At 35.9% G+C, this 19,382-nt stretch overlaps 1 protein-coding gene across 3 annotated transcripts in view; it reads right to left on the minus strand.

Annotated features, from left to right (window-relative positions):
- The window catches only part of f (espin protein forked), a 336,082-nt gene that overhangs the window by 141,109 nt on the left and 175,591 nt on the right, over positions 1-19,382 (minus strand). For all 3 annotated transcript variants that reach the window (XM_089247034.1, XM_089247036.1, XM_089247033.1), the window contains one exon: positions 4,409-4,811. In XM_089247034.1, the coding sequence (XP_089103160.1) occupies positions 4,409-4,758 (350 nt within the window). In that variant the 5' untranslated portion in view covers positions 4,759-4,811. The remainder of the gene's footprint in view (positions 1-4,408; positions 4,812-19,382) is intronic.

A 19,382-nucleotide genomic window follows, 5' to 3' on the forward strand; every position in this document is an offset into this window, starting at 1 on the left:
ATAAATAATTATATTTAATCTATTACGTCTTACCATTGCAACCCTTACTAGTTAAAGGCGGGTGAATTGGGCAAAAGGAGGCAGGCGTAGGCGTAATGAAGACGAGAGGATGGTAGCAAAAAAAAAACTGATCTGAATTGACTCCCTTATAAGAAACATGACTTTTAACCTAACCGAGCGGGAATCCAGGTGTAACGTTGATCGTCAAAAATCCAGCGTATGGCCCGGGCAGAAGGGCGATAGGAATTTAAGCACTTACCATTATAACCCATGAGCGGCAACTATAAAATTTCAAATCCCATGTTCACGCAGGAAAAGAGGGAGGAAGAGAGAGAGAAGACCGAAAAGAGCAACAAAAAAAAAAAAAAGGAACGAATGGCACGAAAAAAGTACGCAACCATACTGCACCTGCGCAGATACGGCGTGACACGTGAGATCCCATTGGAATCGGAAATTTTTCTCGTCTGTTGTTGTAGCCGGAAATCACAATCACTAACTGAAAATCGCTGCTAATGGATGAGGTTCTCGTACTTCCTGTGCAATGGGATCATCTTGCAGATGCAGACACATCTTCGCGCGACTTGTTTATCGCTTCAAGCAGCTTCCAGTGAACAACTGGCCTTGAGGAATGAAGTAGCTTTGAATGCCGTTTGAATACAACAAATGCTTAGGTACAAGAAATTAACTTTTCGTTACTGTTGGCCATTTTTCACGCGACAGATATACAAAGAGCAACATCTTATTCCGATCAGTGAAATAGCTCCATAATTTCTTAAAATGGACACATTGGACACATAAGCGTTTAACTAACAAGCGCATTTCATCATGACAATATATTGCAAAGAAGTTTCATAATTTGAATTATAGGTCCTTAACCTACGTTAAATGAAGGTCAAAAGTCATCAAACATAGGATGTTGCACATGAAATCAGGGCCACAACTAGGGAGGAGCAGATAGATCTGGTGCCCCGGGCAGTAGGTTGGGGGAGGGGATTGTCATAATTCATCCTTTAACTGCTTTTTCTACATTATACGGGAGGGCCAAAATTTGCTTGCTTGTTGCGGCCCTGCATGAAATATGGATTTGGTAATGAAACTTCAAAGAATAGTAACTCTGTGGTAAAAGAATATAATTAATCAAAGTAGGAAATAGTAGATAAAATCATTCCCTCTCATCGAGATGCTAGTGAACTTATGCCAGTTTTCATCTATCTTGGTGAAGTATTTTTCTGCATTAATAGTTTCATCAAATTTCAAGAACGAAGAGAGAAAAATATATCAGAAGCGCACCATCAGTGAGAGCCATTACTAGCTGAAAAGTTCGTTTAAGCACGTATTTTGGAGTCTCATCGTCATCTAGTTGTGTAGATCAATGACGATTATTGTACAAAATTCACTTTTTATCGCGAATCTTTACTTTGTTATACTTGCTATGTTTTGTTATACTACTTTGTTATCTCGCTATGTTTTAAAACAAAGCAGAAGTTTCCTTTACTCCGTTGAAAAGCCACTATATTTGACATGCACTATCAGGTTGTATTTCAAATGCGCGCAAACTCCTTCATCTTGAAACCCGACATTTCACATGCAATAACCCAATAATATTGATGTATCGTGCCTCATTTTATTCTGCCGAAGAATGATAAGAGGGCGGAATTATAATAGAAACTGACTTTGATGATCGAACAAAAGAAATATTAACCATATTACTAACTATATCCGTCAATAACAATGCAATTTGAATAAAAAGTAAAATGCGTGCCAACCGTTATATCATGTGTCTGGAGCATCTTTATTCGAAAGAATCAAAACACACCTGCAGTCTGGCTTATAAACTACTTTTTTCTTATTTGAGCTCAAGGGATGCCGAAAACAATTATTATAGGCCTACTTTTAACTTCTTTTTTGAGAAACACCGGCTACGAGCTGAACCACGCACGAAAGACCGCTGTAGAAACACGTGAGATTGTCGTGCTTTTGATGTCCCACTTGACCGATTCTCTCTAAAGTTAGGTGAAGAGATTGAAAAAAAAAATCTATCATACATGATGAATGTGGATGATCTTTTCTCTTCCGTTTTTGAGATTAGCTCAAAAAAAGCGGGCTCGTCTCTTGATATCTCGTCCCTTTTTTTCCCATCTTCGGTCGTCGTAGACCTAAGAATTAGGCCATCGTTTCCGATGGATAATCTTTCTGGTCATAATGAGTAAGTTTATGCGCACACACGAACCATCTTGAGCAATAATTATATCGGAGAATATGCTTGAGGGAAGGGAAACCTCGCCAAAATTGCAGTGTTTGATAGAGATTGTTTTTGAGAACTTCTTTCTAAAGGTGTTCAATAATTATATCGAGTACCCGGTTCACTGAAGAAACACAGTAGATTCTGAAACTTTATTTGGATCAATGTAAGTTCATCAACTTGTTCCTTGGTTTTAAGCTCATCAGGCCTTTGTTTTTGAAAAAAAAAAAAATATATATATATATATATATACAGGGTGGCTACTGAAACAGACCCGTCATTTTTTATATATATATTCAGGGCGATTTAAAACTGAAGTACAAACTTTTAGGGGAGGTAGAAAACAAAAACAAAACAGAATCACATAGATGTATGTCATCAGAATGTATGACCGGAAACCCGAAATTGATCAGCTGGGGGATAAAAGAAGATGCAGAAATGACAAGCCAACAATGAGCAAAAACAATCTTCATTTAGTACTTTACACGAGGACAATACGTGTACGCGTCAAGTTTCACAACAAGTGCTCAAAGTTCTTACCATCCACAGTTATTTACGCTTGACAACGGCGACGCATCGATTGTTGAACCCTTTCAAAAATACCCGACATTTCGCGGACGTTTGCAGCTGCGACGAGATCGGTGTCAGAGTCAACGGGCGTACTGTAGACCATGGCTTTCAGGGTCCCCCACAAGAAGAAATTAAGGATAGATAAATCGGGCGATCGTAGTGGTCATGGGACTGGTCCACCATGCCCAATCCGTCGAGGCGTACAGTTAGAGTAATCACGTACGATTAGCGCCCTCAAGTGTGCATAACTTGATGGTAAGAACTTTGAGCACTTTTGAAACTTAACGTGTACACGTACTGTCCTCGTGTAAAAGTGTCGCTAAATAAAAACTTTTTACACCCATTATCGGCTTGTCATTTCTGCGTCGTCGTTTATCCTCCAGCTGATCAGGTTGTTCATACATTCCTATATGATTCCGTTTTGTTTTTGTGTTTTCTACCTCTCCTAAAAGTTTGTACGTTGAGTTTTGAAACACCCTGTATACATACATTGAGCATATGTGCTTTGCCCCTCCCCCATCCCTGGAAAAAGTTGAAATGACGGGAATGCACTGACAGTCTGAAGGGTTTGAAAAATTCATAACTTGTTCTCTCCCTCTCTCATTTTCAATCTTTTTATTTTTTGCAGGTTATAGAGCATCCTTTGGAGATAAAAATGTTTACGTAAGATGTCCAGCATCCACTAAAAATCACTGGGTTTCCCTATTCCAGTGAAAGATCAATTATTCAAATTAAGAGAAAATAACGGAAACATTTTAATGTCATAGTATCTCGTAGCGATAACATAATTTGGAATCGAATCGTCCTGTTCGAAAGAACTTGACCAGTCTGCGATCTTCCGGGAAGAGGTCCTAAGCGCACTGACGCAGCGGTGGAAGCTGTGAGGCAAAGTTCCCTTGAGGATCCATCTGCCTCTACCCGTCGTCGATGCCTAGTAGAGCAGAGCGACGACGGGTATAGAGGCAGATGGGTCCTGAAGGACACTTTGCCGTACAGCTTCCACCACTGCGTCAGTGCGTACAGGTTATAGAGTGCCCACAGTGCGCATAAGACCTCTCCGCCACTTCTTTCGAACAGGATGATTTTATTCGGAATCATGTTATCGCTACGAGATACTGACATTAAAATGTTTCCGGTATTTTCTCTTAGTTTGAATAATTGATCTTTCGCTGGAATAGGGAAACCAAATTAATTTTACTTGTTGCTAGACGCAGCCATTCCAAGGGATTCTCTATAACCTATAAAGGAATAGGAAAGATTGAAAATGAGAACAAGTTTATGACTTTTCGAACCCTTCAGTCTTTCATTGGCCACCCTGTGTATGTGCTGTGTTAACAAATTCTCTTGCATTGGGTTCATGGTAGAATATGAACATTATAAAGCGGTAAATGCGTGTGTATCATATGTGCAATACTTATTACAAACGGCTTTGAATGTTCTTTACGCCGAAAACAAAATTTCAGCAGTAGTATGGTACGAGTACCCACTAAACTTTTTGTGAGGTACATAATACGAGCACTGTCAGTTTGCTGTAAATATTCAGATGAAGTATTGTGTTTTGGTCACGTAGGAAATGAAAGTTGATAAATGACATACCTTGCTGCAACATGGAGTACAGTGGCTCCATCCTTATCTCTATCCCAAAGAGTGCAATCTGTATTGCGAAGAAGCCAAACTAATGCCGGAAGTTTGCCCATCGCTGCCGCATCGTGTGCCGGTGTAGCACCCACGAACGATCTGACATTGGCCTTCATGGAACATTTGCTGATCAAGAATTCGAGTACCTTGACATGACCCCCACGTGCGGCATAATGGACGCATGTTGCCCCGAAGTCATCGTGGATGCCGTGTAAGAGTTCTTGCTTTTTTTTCAGTAGTTGTAGCCCCTGCAGGTCACCTTCACGAGCGGCTACCAGAGCTCTATGGATAAGTGGAACTTCCGGCATGCCTGGGCCGAAATGATGATGGACCCAGCAAAGAGGAGGTGGCGGGAAAAATTCTGGTAAAGAGAAAAAAAAACACTTTTAGAATTTTTGGATCGAAGGTCAGTAATGACACTATAGGTCATAATACTCTGTTAACCTTCAAAAGTTAAATAATTAATAATAAAACGAATGCACAATTTCTATAGAAGCTCCTGAAAAGTTTATATAAAAATAATTTATTCATTTCTATGTCCATGTTGGTGAAATGGAAACACAGAATTAATTTTCTTCAGCTTCTTTAATGGACAGATTTTCATTACAATTTGAAAAACAAACGTAGTAAATAAACAATTAGCGTTTATTTTAAAATATACACGCAGCCACACACACATTTATTGCCTTCAATCAAGTCCAATACTGTGCAAAACAAATGAATGCTGTAATTTTGTGGTAGAGCAGTTTACAGCCCTGGAAAATCTAGAATATAAAGAATTGTTCATCTCCATAGTTTTTTAGGGGCTGTAAACTGTTCTTCCTCACAATTACAAAACTAGATCGTTAAAAACAATTGAACTAATTCTTTAGACAGAATCTCAAATCCCAGAACTACCATATCGCAGACTACGCATTGAAGAAATCATTTTTTTTTTCGAATAAAATGTTTAATTCACACATAATTAGGTCTAACAACAAGCATGAAATAAATAATAGCTAATTAATTAAAGAACAATATGAAACATAGAACAATATGTTCCTTTACCTGAACTGGTTTTATTATTAATGCTGAACGGGAATATAGTTCAACGGTTAAAAAATGCCTATTCTCAGTAGCTTAACCCTTTAAGCGGCAATTAGAAATCACTAAACTTCCCTTCAAAATGTCATATCTTTTTTTAATAAAGTAGGCTTTTTTCCGATTTTCAGCACGTGCAAACCAAGGGGTATAGGGAAAAGTTTCCCACTGAAAAATCAACTTTACAAAATATCTTTGCTTGACGAGATACCTCGTCAATGCCGCCTAAACAGTTAATGGTAACCCGGACAATGGGAGGTGAGTAGTTCGATTCCCCACAGAGGAATATGACTTGTCTTTCCGAAATTATCTTTGCTTTACGTTCAGTCATCTATACTTCGAATATGTATATGATTCGATAAATGTAATTGATATCGCTTATCAAATACAGTGTTTCTGATTGGATTGGGTGCAGAAAATGGATGTAAATAAATAGGTTTTTGAATCAAAAACAAAACTAAACAACACATCAATAACAGTTTTTATGAGCGGTAAAAATGAGTTTTTATGTTCAGTAATGTGTATAATGAATCATATTCAACAACATTCACATGAACCATATTTTTGTCTTCCATCAGTGTGTTTCAGATTTTTTTCTATAGAAGCAGTTTTTGTATCATATCTATCGATATCGCATATTCAATTGGAAGCCTATAATTGTTCAACAGGATCGTCTCAAAAGCAACCCGAGCCCCTGATAGAAGTGATTTTTCTGACTCGCCTAGCTGGTTAAAAATGCCTGCCTACCAATTTGCATGCTTATTTACGAAAATTTAACCACATCTCATTTTAAGCCCTCTCCCTGGTCGGGTCTACGCCATAGTAGACCCATGTTAAGACGGTACTGCTGTTCAATAAAATGATTAACTAAATTCAGACCTGGCAACAACGGCATCCCTAGAGACCGAATAAAAATGACTTTATAAGCGAGCAAATAAAAAAAAAGTAGGATCAACATGCTATTTATGCTGGTAGGAGCATTCAAAAACTGACTCTGTAGACGGGGTGACGTAAAAGTTGTTGGCGTTACATCTAAGTTTTACTGTATTCACATAGCACAGATAACAAGAACGGTTATCAGTAACAAACACACCCAAAATGTTCGCAACACCCCAAAAATGTTTCCCCCAAGTATTTCGTTTGATCAATCTGATCATTTAACTAGGAAAAATACGGGTAATCGCCAGTTGTAACCAAAAATGATACCAGAGTGAATAAAGTTGCAAAAATTGATAAAACCACCGAAAATTCGCCAATGGTGGCAAATGAAGCACTACTGAAAATGGATTAACACTGCCGCTCTGTCACATTCTCACCACTTTTCAAACTTTGGATCGCCATTTGCAACACCATTTTTGAAATTTGAAAATTTCCCACCGTGACTTTTCTTAATTCGCCGAAAGAAATCTTTTGGGGCAAAAGCGAAAAGTTTAAATTATTCCGTTGGTTTTCAAAAATTTCTTTTACCTAGAACTACCGAGCAATGATTTTGACCACAATTGAAAATTTCATTAACAAAATTTTGAACATGGCCCCCACAAGGGTGGGACTGACAGGACTCCAGCCCTGGGGCCCGGGACGATTCTCATCATTTTTTTTTCGCGCTATAATTTCATCATAAAGGGGCCCGTGGCAGTCTTGTCTGATGGGGGGGGGGGCGCAAGAGATTCCAGTCTAGGGGTTCATGCTCCAGGATGTGGGGGACCGGATTTTGAATATGCTATGAATGCATTTTTAGAAGAAATAAAATTATTCATTGTCTCTTCTAAAACTAAGGTGCGAAATCGTTCAGGTTTCGTTAAATTTCAGTCGTAGTCAAACATACAGGGTGTTTCAAAAGAAGATGTGCCAATTGCTGTAAGGTGGGAGAATGCATTGAAATAATTTATTTTTTCGTCTTACAAATACTTGGTGGAAAATAAGGCCTTGCGCTTTGTGGGCAAAGAAGGTGAATCACATTTTATTTTCGACCATGCATTTTGCGGTCTCAGGCCCAGGTCCATGTGTCTAAGGGTCAACTAAGTGGGAGCAAAAGCTATTCAGTGACCTTAGATGCCGCATTTTATCGGGGTGGTCCCTTGTCCCCTTTACCCAACATGGCAATTTCAAGACAGACAACCATAGTTTTAATGACACACTTATTTTCTTCCAAATGAATGCATCTGCATCATGAATTTTTTCAACAGCGGTTAAAAAGACCGCTTCGGTAGTTCTAGTGTTAAAGCACTGTGGACGGAGGCTTTGTTTCTTCGTTTCACGTCACAGTGGAGGTGCTGTATATATATTTTGTATACATTGTGTATTTAGACCATTGTCAAATCTCTCCCACTTCAACATGTCAACTTCTTCTTCTTACTTGCCTACAAGTCTTTTCCACACTTCTTTTGAAATCCCAGGCTGCGGTCCCCGGCCCTTATGCGCAACTGGGAGCACGTACAATTTTTCTCCCTATTCATTGGGTTCAGCTATCCATTTTAGTCAAATGGCTTGTACGTTGCATAGAGTTCATGGCTGTCCTCATGGGGAGAACGACGCGAGTGATTCGATACTTGCGAGCACGGGGCAAGGAGAGCCACCACTATAAATATCTACTAACTTTTCCGGCACCACTCTGCCTCTTTTGAGGTAATGGGATTATGGTGCTTTGCATCAGTTTAAGGTTGTGAGCGGTTCTATCTATCTATCCAGTGTTTTAAAAGGAATTCGACATAAACAAAAATTCCAACATGACAAACATGTGGGATGTGAATATTCATATTTTTTTCATAGTTATCCATAGAAAGGTTGGGAAAATAATTTTCATCGTATAGTAACGAACAAGAATACAAGTTGGCTTCATTGAAAATACGGGAAAAACCATAAACAAAAGGAAGGGACGGCGAAATTGGTCATATGTTCATAATTATGAAACTTCAAAGTATCTGAAATGAAAGGGTGTAGGAAATAAAAATATTCAACGAAATGGGGAGAAAAACTGACAAACAAATTTCAAAAAACAATAAAAATTAAAATTTCTATAAATTATTTAAAAAGCTTTAAATGTTTTGGAAATTTTGCATGGAAGGATCGAATTGTTGGTCTCGCCATCTACCGGAGAGATAAAAGATTAAAAAGCCCAATTTTTCTCTAGTGCTGCCATCTACATATTATTTTATCAAACCCTGTGCATTGGGAAAAATAATATCTCGTGCTGCCATCTATGATAGATGTGGCGAAATGAACACGAATTCCCTCAGGAATATTTTCAATTTTAATCTCTCTAATAACAACAATATTAAAAGTCGTTCCGAAGAATGGGATTTTTTAAAATTTGAAAAACTGCAGATTGCTGAATTTTCATAAATTCTGGAATTATTTCTTTCATTAATTATGCATTGTCATTAGCTCTGGAATATATTATTTTATCAATTTTACATTTTCATCAATCCTATATTATATAGAAGGATTTCTTTCACTAATTTATTCTATTATTTCTACCATGAACTCAGTATTTGCACTGGCTTTGAAATTCAATCAGTTCTGAGAACAAATTTTCAATTTTCATCAAATTTTCATCAACTGCGAAATGATTTCTCTCATTGACATTAATCAAGTAAATAATTTTAGAACTAGTTAAAACTAGGAATTTTAATTCGTACTGGAATTGTTTATTTCTTTAATTTTAGATGTTCATTAACTCTCTAATTATGTCTTTTGTTAAGAATTCCGATTTTAATTAGTTCTAGAATTATTTTCAAAATTCGGATTTTTTCTTGAATTTTTTGTTTGCGCGTTCTTGTTTTTGCATAAATATTTTTCAGCATTCCTGTACACTCAGTGATTCCTCATAAAATGAGTTAAACCTTGTTGTAACAAAGATAGAAAATAATTTAAAATTTAATTTATATAAAATTATGATTCTTTCAGAAAATTAATGCATGAAACTGCACACGGCTAATAAATTTTCAAAAATTATTGGGTGCTGTGGTTAATTCAACAAACATTTCCATATATTTCAGCCTCGTCTAAGATCATCTTAATACTCGTCGTAATAGCATCGTCTTAAGGAAATAATTGGGTTATGCATGCAATATTCTGGTACAGGGTGGGCAGAAAGTCAGTAAAAACGTTAAAAAAAATCGTAAAAAATGCAGAATTGATTTTAATTGGCTGGCGTGTTTTATTATCGTTACTGGGGGGGGGGGGGCAGAGACCGTCGGCGGCCAAGCACTCTTTTCTCATCACATCATATCTTATTTATTTCCTCCCACTTCATCAGAGCTCCCTGAAAAGTGGCAGTGAGTGAAAGCACAGCACATATTGCCAAATTTCACAATATTAAAGCAACAAAAATGCCAATGCCATTCATCAAGGATTCCCTGAAATGAATGAACTTCCCCATGGGGGGGGGGGGGAAGGGGGCCTCCAGCCTGGAGCCCTGTTGCACCCCCCACCCCCATGAGGGCCACAAAAATGCTTCATTTGTATTCATTTCATCAACGAATTAAATACAAGGCTCCCCAACATCCAGTAGTGGGAACCCAATACGCAGATTTTAAGTCGGGGCCCCATACACTGGATGTATCTCGGGCTCAAGTTACTGAAAATTTTCAATGTTAAAGCAACAAAAAAAAGAATGAGATTCATCAAGGGCCCCTCGAATTGAAACCTGTCAACTTCCCCATGAAGGTATCTGCACAATGCTCCGTCCTGGGTACCCGAACCATGTGTATTGGGAGCACTGGTGATATATACATACGCCTCTCGGTACATACACATAACTTGGTCCGATGGGCCAAAACGGTTCCCGATATATTCAGGAGTTAAATGAAAACTTGAACCGAAACCGTAACCATTCCGTAGCATAGAAACGGGCACAATTCGAATTTGCGATTTTACATCATAGAGTAGATTCACACAAATTTTCCATAAATGCTGAATTTATAGAAAACTCAATCTTTCCAATAACTATCTTATATATTACCGCAGTGCATTTTTGGTTGCTGTGCCACCTACAGGACATTTTTACAACTTTTTATATCGACCGCACTCCCTCTAGTACGATAATTTCTCTTTTAAATCAGTATTTGCATTTTTTACAGACTTCCTGAAGAAAAACTGGATAAATGGTTGAAATAATTTGCGGAAAATGCAAAAAATAAATAAATGGGAAAATTACTTGCGCACCGACAAAATCTAAATAGGAGAAATAGTTTGCTAACTGACAAGATTTAAATAAGGTGAATAATAAAAAAAATGCATGCAATTTGCAGACCAGAAAAAAAAATAATTAAATGGGAGAAATAAAAGCTAAATAAAATAAGAGAAATAATTTGCGAACTGGCGGAGAAAAATATTACCGTAAATAGAAAAAATACATGTAATTTGCGGACCGGTAAAACATAGCTAAATGGAAGAAACAATTTGGGAACAGAATGGCGAAAAATAAATAATAGAAATAGGAAAAATAGTTTGCTAACCGGCGAAAAATGAATATCGTAAATAAGAGAAATGCATGTAATTTGCGAACCGGCATTACTAGGGTAAATAGGAGAATTAATTTACGGGCCAGCAAAAAATGAACCAATGGAAGAAATGATTTGCGGACTGACGGCTAAGACTATTCCCAAATTGGGCGAAATGTCAGTTCTGCGAACTGGCTGTTGAAGAACAGTGTTTTCATTCTTTCAGATACGGCGGGCTAAATTGAAACTTCCCACGAAACCCGTGGGCCAACTCATGTAATTTAGTGACATCTTAATAGAAGGAGCAAATGGAGGCCCTAAGTCAAATAGGGACAAAATTAACTGAAGGATTGAAAATTCTGAAATTTTATTTCTTTTATTAATTACAAATTTTATTAATTCTGAAAACTTTATTTCTTTTATTAATTCTGAAAACTTTATTTCTTTTATTAATTCTGAAAACTTTATTTCTTTTATTAATTCTGAAAACTTTATTTCTTTTATTAATTCTGAAAACTTTATTTCTTTTATTAATTCTGAAAACTTTATTTCTTTTATTAATTCTGAAAACTTTATTTCTTTTATTAATTCTGAAAACTTTATTTCTTTTATTAATTCTGAAAACTTTATTTCTTTTATTAATTCTGAAAACTTTATTTCTTTTATTAATTCTGAAAACTTTATTTCTTTTATTAATTCTGAAATTTTATTTCTTTTATTAATTACCAACTTTATTAATTCTGAAAATTTTATTTCACTAATTCTGAAATATTTTTGATAATTACTGATTAGATTAAATAATTCTAAGTCTAATTTTAATCCGAAACACTTTAAATGATTATATAATTATTTATTTCGGTACATAGTTTTGAAATTATTTTCCTTCTCAATGTATCTTGAAATCATTTATTTCAATAATTATGCAATTACTCTTTGATTGATTGTGAAATAATTTTTATCTGAAATTACGAAATTATTTCTGTCATTGATTTATTAGTTAATTTTTTCACTAATTCTGAAATTATTAGATTCGAAAATTATTTCTTTCTGGCATTATTTCTTTCATTAATTCTGAATTTCATCAATTTGTCCCGGAATTATTTTTTTCATTTATTCCAGAATTATTTCTTTCATTAATTTCGAAATTATTTCATTCTAGAATTAATTTCATTAATTCCGAATAATTCTAGCGTTATTTCTTTCATTAATTCCGAAATTATTTCTTTCATTAATTCCGAAATTATTTCTTTCATTAATTCCGAAATTATTTCTTTCATTAATTCCGAAATTATTTCTTTCATTAATTCCGAAATTATTTCTTTCATTAATTCCGAAATTATTTCTTTCATTAATTCCGAAATTATTTCTTTCATTAATTCCGAAATTATTTCTTTCATTAATTCCGAAATTATTTCTTTCATTTATTCTAGAATTAATAGTTTTTCAATGCTTTCAACCATTTTCTGAAAATGATCTGCGCGACCACGAGGAAAAGCTCCCAGGGCCAAATATGGCCCACGGGCCATGCGTCGGAGACCCCTATCTTAGAGAGAACATCTATAATTCTTTTTTGTTGAAACAATAACCGCGACCACTTTCTTTATTCAATTAAAACAGCTCCCAAATGAGAACAACAATAAAAAAAAGTTTCTTTGACAGCTAACTATGTCATAAACCTTGTGGTCACTACTTGATACCCATCTCGTGTATAAAAGTGTTAAGATAGGGTGTTCGTCACCGACTCGTATTCCAGTCGGGCACTGACCTGTATTAAGAAGAAAGACAAAAATAATGCGTATCGACCAGGAAGATTGTTATGTTATCACCTTAAAGGGTATATAGAACTTCCAGAACACGGCCTGAAAATGATTGAAATTCGTGTCTTTTCTGAAATAGGTATTTTGATAAGAATTTTACACGCGGTCTCTCATCGCTTCTTCTGTAAATTTCTCATTTAGTATTCTCAACACACTTTCACTTAATTCGGTTTTGCTAAAGAGTTGTTGACCGTGAGCTTGTGCAACCAGCTCTCATTTTTCTCAACTTACTTCTCCCATAAACTCTGCACGCACTTTCCTTTTATTAGGATTGATATTAAATGGATAATCGAAATTGGAGTTCATTTTTCCTAATAAATTATTTCTTGAACTACTTCTTCGTCGTATTAGAATGCTATACGGCAGTGTTTCTCAACCTTTCTGAAAACAGGAACCATCAAAATGTCTAACACAATTTGACGGACCACTTGTGCCCCGTATTACGGGACATACCACACCTGTAAATTTCGTTGTTCCGATGTTTTTTATACATTTTTTCAACGATACTTATTTAAAATTTGTAATAAATTATTTTTATCGTAATACACAGTGTTTTCATAATATAAATTATATTGTGATATGGCGCGATTAGACAAATCATGACGGTTCGAATCCGAGCCACGCAGAATTCTTAAGTTATCCATTTTTAATACGATAAGACAATGATAAGTGCTTCTTTTGTATAGCATGGGACAATATGGACATTGTATTACATTTTATCGTGTATATATAGCTTTTAGTTTTTATGATTGCATTTTGAATTGAGGGTTGCTGTGTTTTAGAAATATATGACATCCATATTTGTTATGGGCATCGTTTTCTCAGCCACCTCGTTGGGCATTTTGCCTGTTGTGGTCTTGTGTTTGTGTTTGTATAATTATGGCGAAAATAATAAATATTTATATCACATATTTGTCGGGTTTAACTTTTCTAGCAATTTTAATTATTGCTTGCGGTGATTATGCCTACATTTTGGCAATGTTTTTTTTTTATGACAATTGGTTATGTCATCAAAATACATTGTATCCGTATGGCCTATTTTACGGATTATTATATATTAAGATATGCCATTTTAATGCATATTTTTCAATGAAATATGGTCATCAGATCATTTGAATATTTTTTTCGTGAAATACTGTACATTTTTGAAAACAGCGATTTGTAGCATTGGCACACCCTTCAGCAATTTTAGTAGTAATTATGGCAAATTGAATTTAAAGCAATAAATTGCAATTGTTGGCAAAATTTAGTGATATCTCGTATTTAAGATCACAATTTCCTGCATTATTCTCAATGATGTATAGTGAACCCAAGTATGAACGTATAATTCTATTCGAACTCATATGGATATTACTGATATGAATTACATCGGGTAAATAATTTTATCAAGTGTGCCTGCGAACCAACAATACCATCGTCGCGGACCATAAGTTGAGAAATGCTGCTATACGGCAACTAACTAGATCTATGGGTTTCTTTCGATTGCATACTGGTTGATGCCACGTTTAAAGCAGCGTGGATCAGAACTTGCCATTTTTAAATCATTTTCGTTTCCGGCACGCGATTTCTCATAGGTTTCTATAGAAAATCGTTTAAGTCGTTGTAGGTTATGCCCGGGATTAAAAGATACGTTTTTTAAAGAAGTTTTTTTAAAACACCAAATATGCTTTAAAAAGACAAAAACGAACCGTTGGAACCAAAAATGTACATCTACAAAATTAGATAAACTAGATAGGATACTGAAGATTTTTTTTATTTTATACTATGTACACAACTAACATCAATTCTAGTCAGTATTAAATCTAGTGTTGACACAACCCAGTTGATTTCGTAGGTCTCCCTATGCATTTGTGATTTGGTCAGGTCATGCCTGTGTCTGATGTATACAGACAGAAAAGATGAGCTCCGAGAATATCCAGGCTGTTCTGTTTGATGCTAAGAGTATTGCACTGAAAGAATGCGTGCTCTGGAAACACAGGCTTCTATTTTTAATGCGTTTTCTTGCTAAATCTTTCATTTTACATGAAATGGTTCAAAAATTTCAAAAAAAAAGTGGAGTTACATCTGGGAAAAGATTTCGAGGTTGACATGACTTAATTGGGCTCGAGTGACTGTAATTCTCTGATGATGATAAATGCTAAGATTTAGCTCAAGACGCGGCTATTTTATATCTACAAGTGAATCCGTATCAACCTAAGTGTTCGTTAGCCGTGGCCGAAAAACCATGAAAAAAATTTTCGTCAGCCGAAATATTCGTACCCGAGGTATCACTGTATCGTGTTTGTCGCTTCAGCGCCATCTCTCTTTTGAGGTGGAAGTAGCGTTTCTGGTCAAGAATGAGCTTGGGCTACTTTCGAGATAATCCTTACGATCTTGTGTCCTAAAACTTTATTGAAAACTGTTGCCAATATGATTCTCAAAAGTGAATCACCGGAAAATCATATTGTACGATTGATGTATCAGAAGAGGAGCATGTTCTTTTCTTTAGCGCAATCTTACATCCTCGAGAGTGCAATGGAATTATTACCACCTAGAAAATTGGTCGCAATCTCTCTCGCAATTTATTTATCGCAATCTCCACTGGTAAGACAAGGAGATCACACGATCACAAGACATCACCACTGAATACAGTCGAGTATATGTATAAACATACCCTAGATATAACATACGGTTTTGTAATCCGGGGGGGGGGGGGCCTCAACCGACCCTAATCCGCTTAGATATAACATACCAAAATCAGTATCTTAATCTTGAAAATAATTCGGATATAACATAGTGCAAACAAATTCCGGGGAAAATAAAGACAAAATTGGTTTATTTGCACTTCACGTGCTGTATGCAGATGATATCTTGATGCTTTTTTCACAGAATTTTTATAATAAAGAAAAGTTTCTTGTCGAAATACATAATTACATGAATAACGTACAGATAACACTTTAATGGTCAACATCTTAAACGCGTCACCTGCTAGTAACAAATATGACTATTTTAACAATAAAAGTTTGTGTTATTTAAAAGAATTCTATGTCTTTCCTATGAAAACTGTATGGGAGATATGCTCTCCTAATTATTGGATGCGTACTTTTCCTGTTGCTTTTGGATCACTTGGCAGTGGTAAACGATTGTTGTGATCGGCAAAAGCAGAAATCCGCGCAGTTTTAAAACCATTAAATATCTACATGTTAAAAGATTATGCAAAAGCTTGTTGATTGATGACAAGTACAATTCATGAGAATTAGTTGTTGTTTTTTTTTTAATTTATTACAAATACAACGCCACAACAGGCAAACTGTCCAACGAGGTGGCTGACTTAAGAACATCATGGATCCCCGAGCCATTTTTTGGAGGCCCTACCTACTACTGCTACACCACACATGCACCCCGCCCACCCCCCCCCCCCCGCGGAAACCCCAACGAATCGGTACATGCGGGAATGTGTGTGTACGTGTAGTGAAACCTGACGTGAAGTTTTTTTTTTGTTTCTCTGTAATGCTTGTTATGTGTAGTGCTGCCACCAGTTTTTCTAACTATGAGTGAAGTGTTATGATTGAATGATTTATCGTTGTAGGACTGTTGCTCTCTGTGGCGAGACTTTTTAACGGAGAGATCGGCTCGCATTTGCGCCTTGAAGTTGGGAACCACAGAAAGCCAACTTCAGCCGACCACCATCGCGAGTCCGTCACTATAACCACTCGACCACCACAGTGGCCGGTTATTGAATACGTTGACAATTTTGAATGAAGACGATTAGCATAAAACTCAAATGATAGCAGTTAAATACATTAAGAAAAAATGTACGCATTTTCCATATACACTGTATTACTTACACTCTAATACATTTTCAAAGTTCTTCAGGAGGTATAAACTAAAAACAATATGTAGCCATGCTATATTAAATGCTTGCTTTAGCTTATTTTGTCCGGGACAATCTCAATAATGCACTTTATGCATACATTGTGCATAGCTGACACATCGCACTACAAATTACTGGCGAACCATTGATCCTAGAGGCATACTTCCAATTAGAAAAAGTAACCAAATAACGCGTGGACCTCAGCTTCATCATTTTTATTGCAAGGAGTTATTTTGTTCTTCAAATAAAAAAAATATATGTTTTTATACGGACCCCCTGTGTTCAAAAACCCAGTTGAAAGTTGTTGCCCTCTCTCTACTGAGGTCAACAAAAAAATCCACGTTTCCAAATGCAATATTCGCTGAAATATTTGAATTCAAAAATCGGAAAAAAATGATTAAAGAAACAGCGTAAATGAGCGAAAAGAGTTTTTTTTGGTAGTTTATGCTGTTTTTCTCAACTTTGTCTAGTGTTAGCTATGCACTCTGTATATACAAGTACTAGATAAGCTAATTTGAAGACCTTGCTTATAAGATACACTTTTCGAATCACCTAAGAGGGTATGTTATAAGCGAACTTAATTTTGTAACCTTGAGTATTTGTATGAGCTCATGGTTATATTTGTACCCAATACTACCTTCATAGTAATGTTTATATGCATTATCAATAGTATAAAAAAAAGGAAATTTTTGTAAAGTAAATAATGTATGCATGTAATTCAAATGTGAATGCCCAGCACTGTCAACGGAGGGTCTGTTTGCCCCTCCCCCCCAGCGTGAAAGGTGGAGTCGACTGACCTAATGTATATATGGTATATATGTATAATGAATTGACATCATCATCATCGTGCCTCCCCCCTAGACTTCCAAGTCTATCGCCGCCTATGGGGAGAAGAAAAGCACAAACACTCTGAAGAGATGTATGTCCGACAAACTGAAATGGAGGACAAATGGGCAAACTTTCTAAAACGTAGGAGGACGCTTAAAATGGCATCCAAAACTAGGACGACTGGTAACCCTACTTATATGTGAACAAACTTTAGGTACAGGAAGATGAAAAATTTTGTGATCAATATCCTAACACACACACCTGGACACATTTTTCAGCTACATACCCTTATTTGCTAAAATCATAAAACGAAGAGAATTTATTGGTAATTTCTATTTTTTTTTAAACTTTTTAGGGGGGTTTCATGGGTAGACCACCACCTTCTTAGAGCTAAGAGGTGTGACATTTTCTTGTTGCTAAGCTATATTCATGGCCCCACAAGGGTGGGGCTGACACGGCTCCAGCCCTGGGGCCCGGGACGACTCTCATCATTTCTGTTTTTTCACGCTATAAATTCATGATAAAGGGGACCGTGGAAGTCTGGTCTGGGGGACCCTACAAAAGACCCCATCCTAGGGGCGCTGTTCCAGGATGTGGGGAGGGGGGGGGGGTTCATGGCTATATTATGATATGCTTGCACTGAATGATCTGTTTTTGGGGTCGGCGTTCTCTTTTTCTGAAGAAAAAGACAGAACGTATCATCCACATACCATTAAAGGTGTACATCATAAAGATGTGCTTTTCAAAGAGAAGTCCTATGTCAAGTACCAAAGAGAAGGCTCACTAAACAATTACTATGTGCAGTACTCGTAAAGTGTCACTGTGCTCTTATCAAACGGGTGCCACATGTTTTCCCAAATTTGACGATTTGTAAAAGTAAAATGGAAGAAGTGAATAAAATGATTGAATTTAGTATACAAATTTTTATTGAATAATTCTAGATAACTTTCTGTAGTTTGTGATTTTATTTCGCGCATTTTTTTATGTTCAGTATTGGTTGATACAAAATCGTACAAAATGGAATCAAAATAAGTGCTAGAAATTTGTCTCATATTTTTTAAGAACCTAAAAAAATTGAAAAAGTTTTATTTTTTGAATATTTACCAATGAAATGATAAATAATTATCACTATATTTGTCATTTTGATGTAAAATTAACATCTTGAAAATTCATCAATACAGGAGAGTTGGTTACGCCACTGAACCACTACCTACCTCTCCTCTCAGGGATGCGCAAAAAATTTTTCCTCACACATTCATAAGGCCTAGACATTATCAATTAATTTCATTAAATACTTACATTTATTACATTTATCAACTAATTTCATTAAATACTCACATTTATTACATTTATCAACTAATTTCATTAAATACTTACATTTATTACACATTTATTACATTTATCAATTAATTTCATTAAATACTTACATTTATTACATTTATCAACTAATTTCATTAAATACTTTGCAGAAAATAAAAAGTGCCCCTAAAAGGGTTAGTGATACGTTTATGACACATGTAGTTTTCCTGAAATGGTTATTAAATTGAAGAACACAGAGACAAGATCTCGATTCTACACATTCCAATTCCGATACCAAAAATCGTTTTCATCGTAAAAAAAATCCAGAATAAATAAGTACAATTTTTTTTTAGAGAATTTACAAAATAAAGAAATCCGAGCCGGAACAAACAGAGATTTTAATCTGATATTAGTCTCGCTGGTTGGTCATTCACATTCATCGATGTCGGAAATCATAACAAATCCGTTCCATCTAACGTTTTCCTAGTCGTTGTGTATCAAATCCTCTCACATGATGCATATCAAACGCTTCCATGACTAAAAATAAGGTCAATAATATAATATATATTTTTATGCTTTTTTTTTTGCCTTTTTCCTCCGTTGCTATTTTC

This window comes from Pholcus phalangioides, unplaced genomic scaffold (assembly GCF_987345545.1).
Source record: "Pholcus phalangioides strain wild (caught in Gottingen) unplaced genomic scaffold, Ppha-v1.0 ptg000017l_1, whole genome shotgun sequence".
NCBI classification, from domain to species: Eukaryota; Metazoa; Arthropoda; class Arachnida; order Araneae; family Pholcidae; genus Pholcus; species Pholcus phalangioides.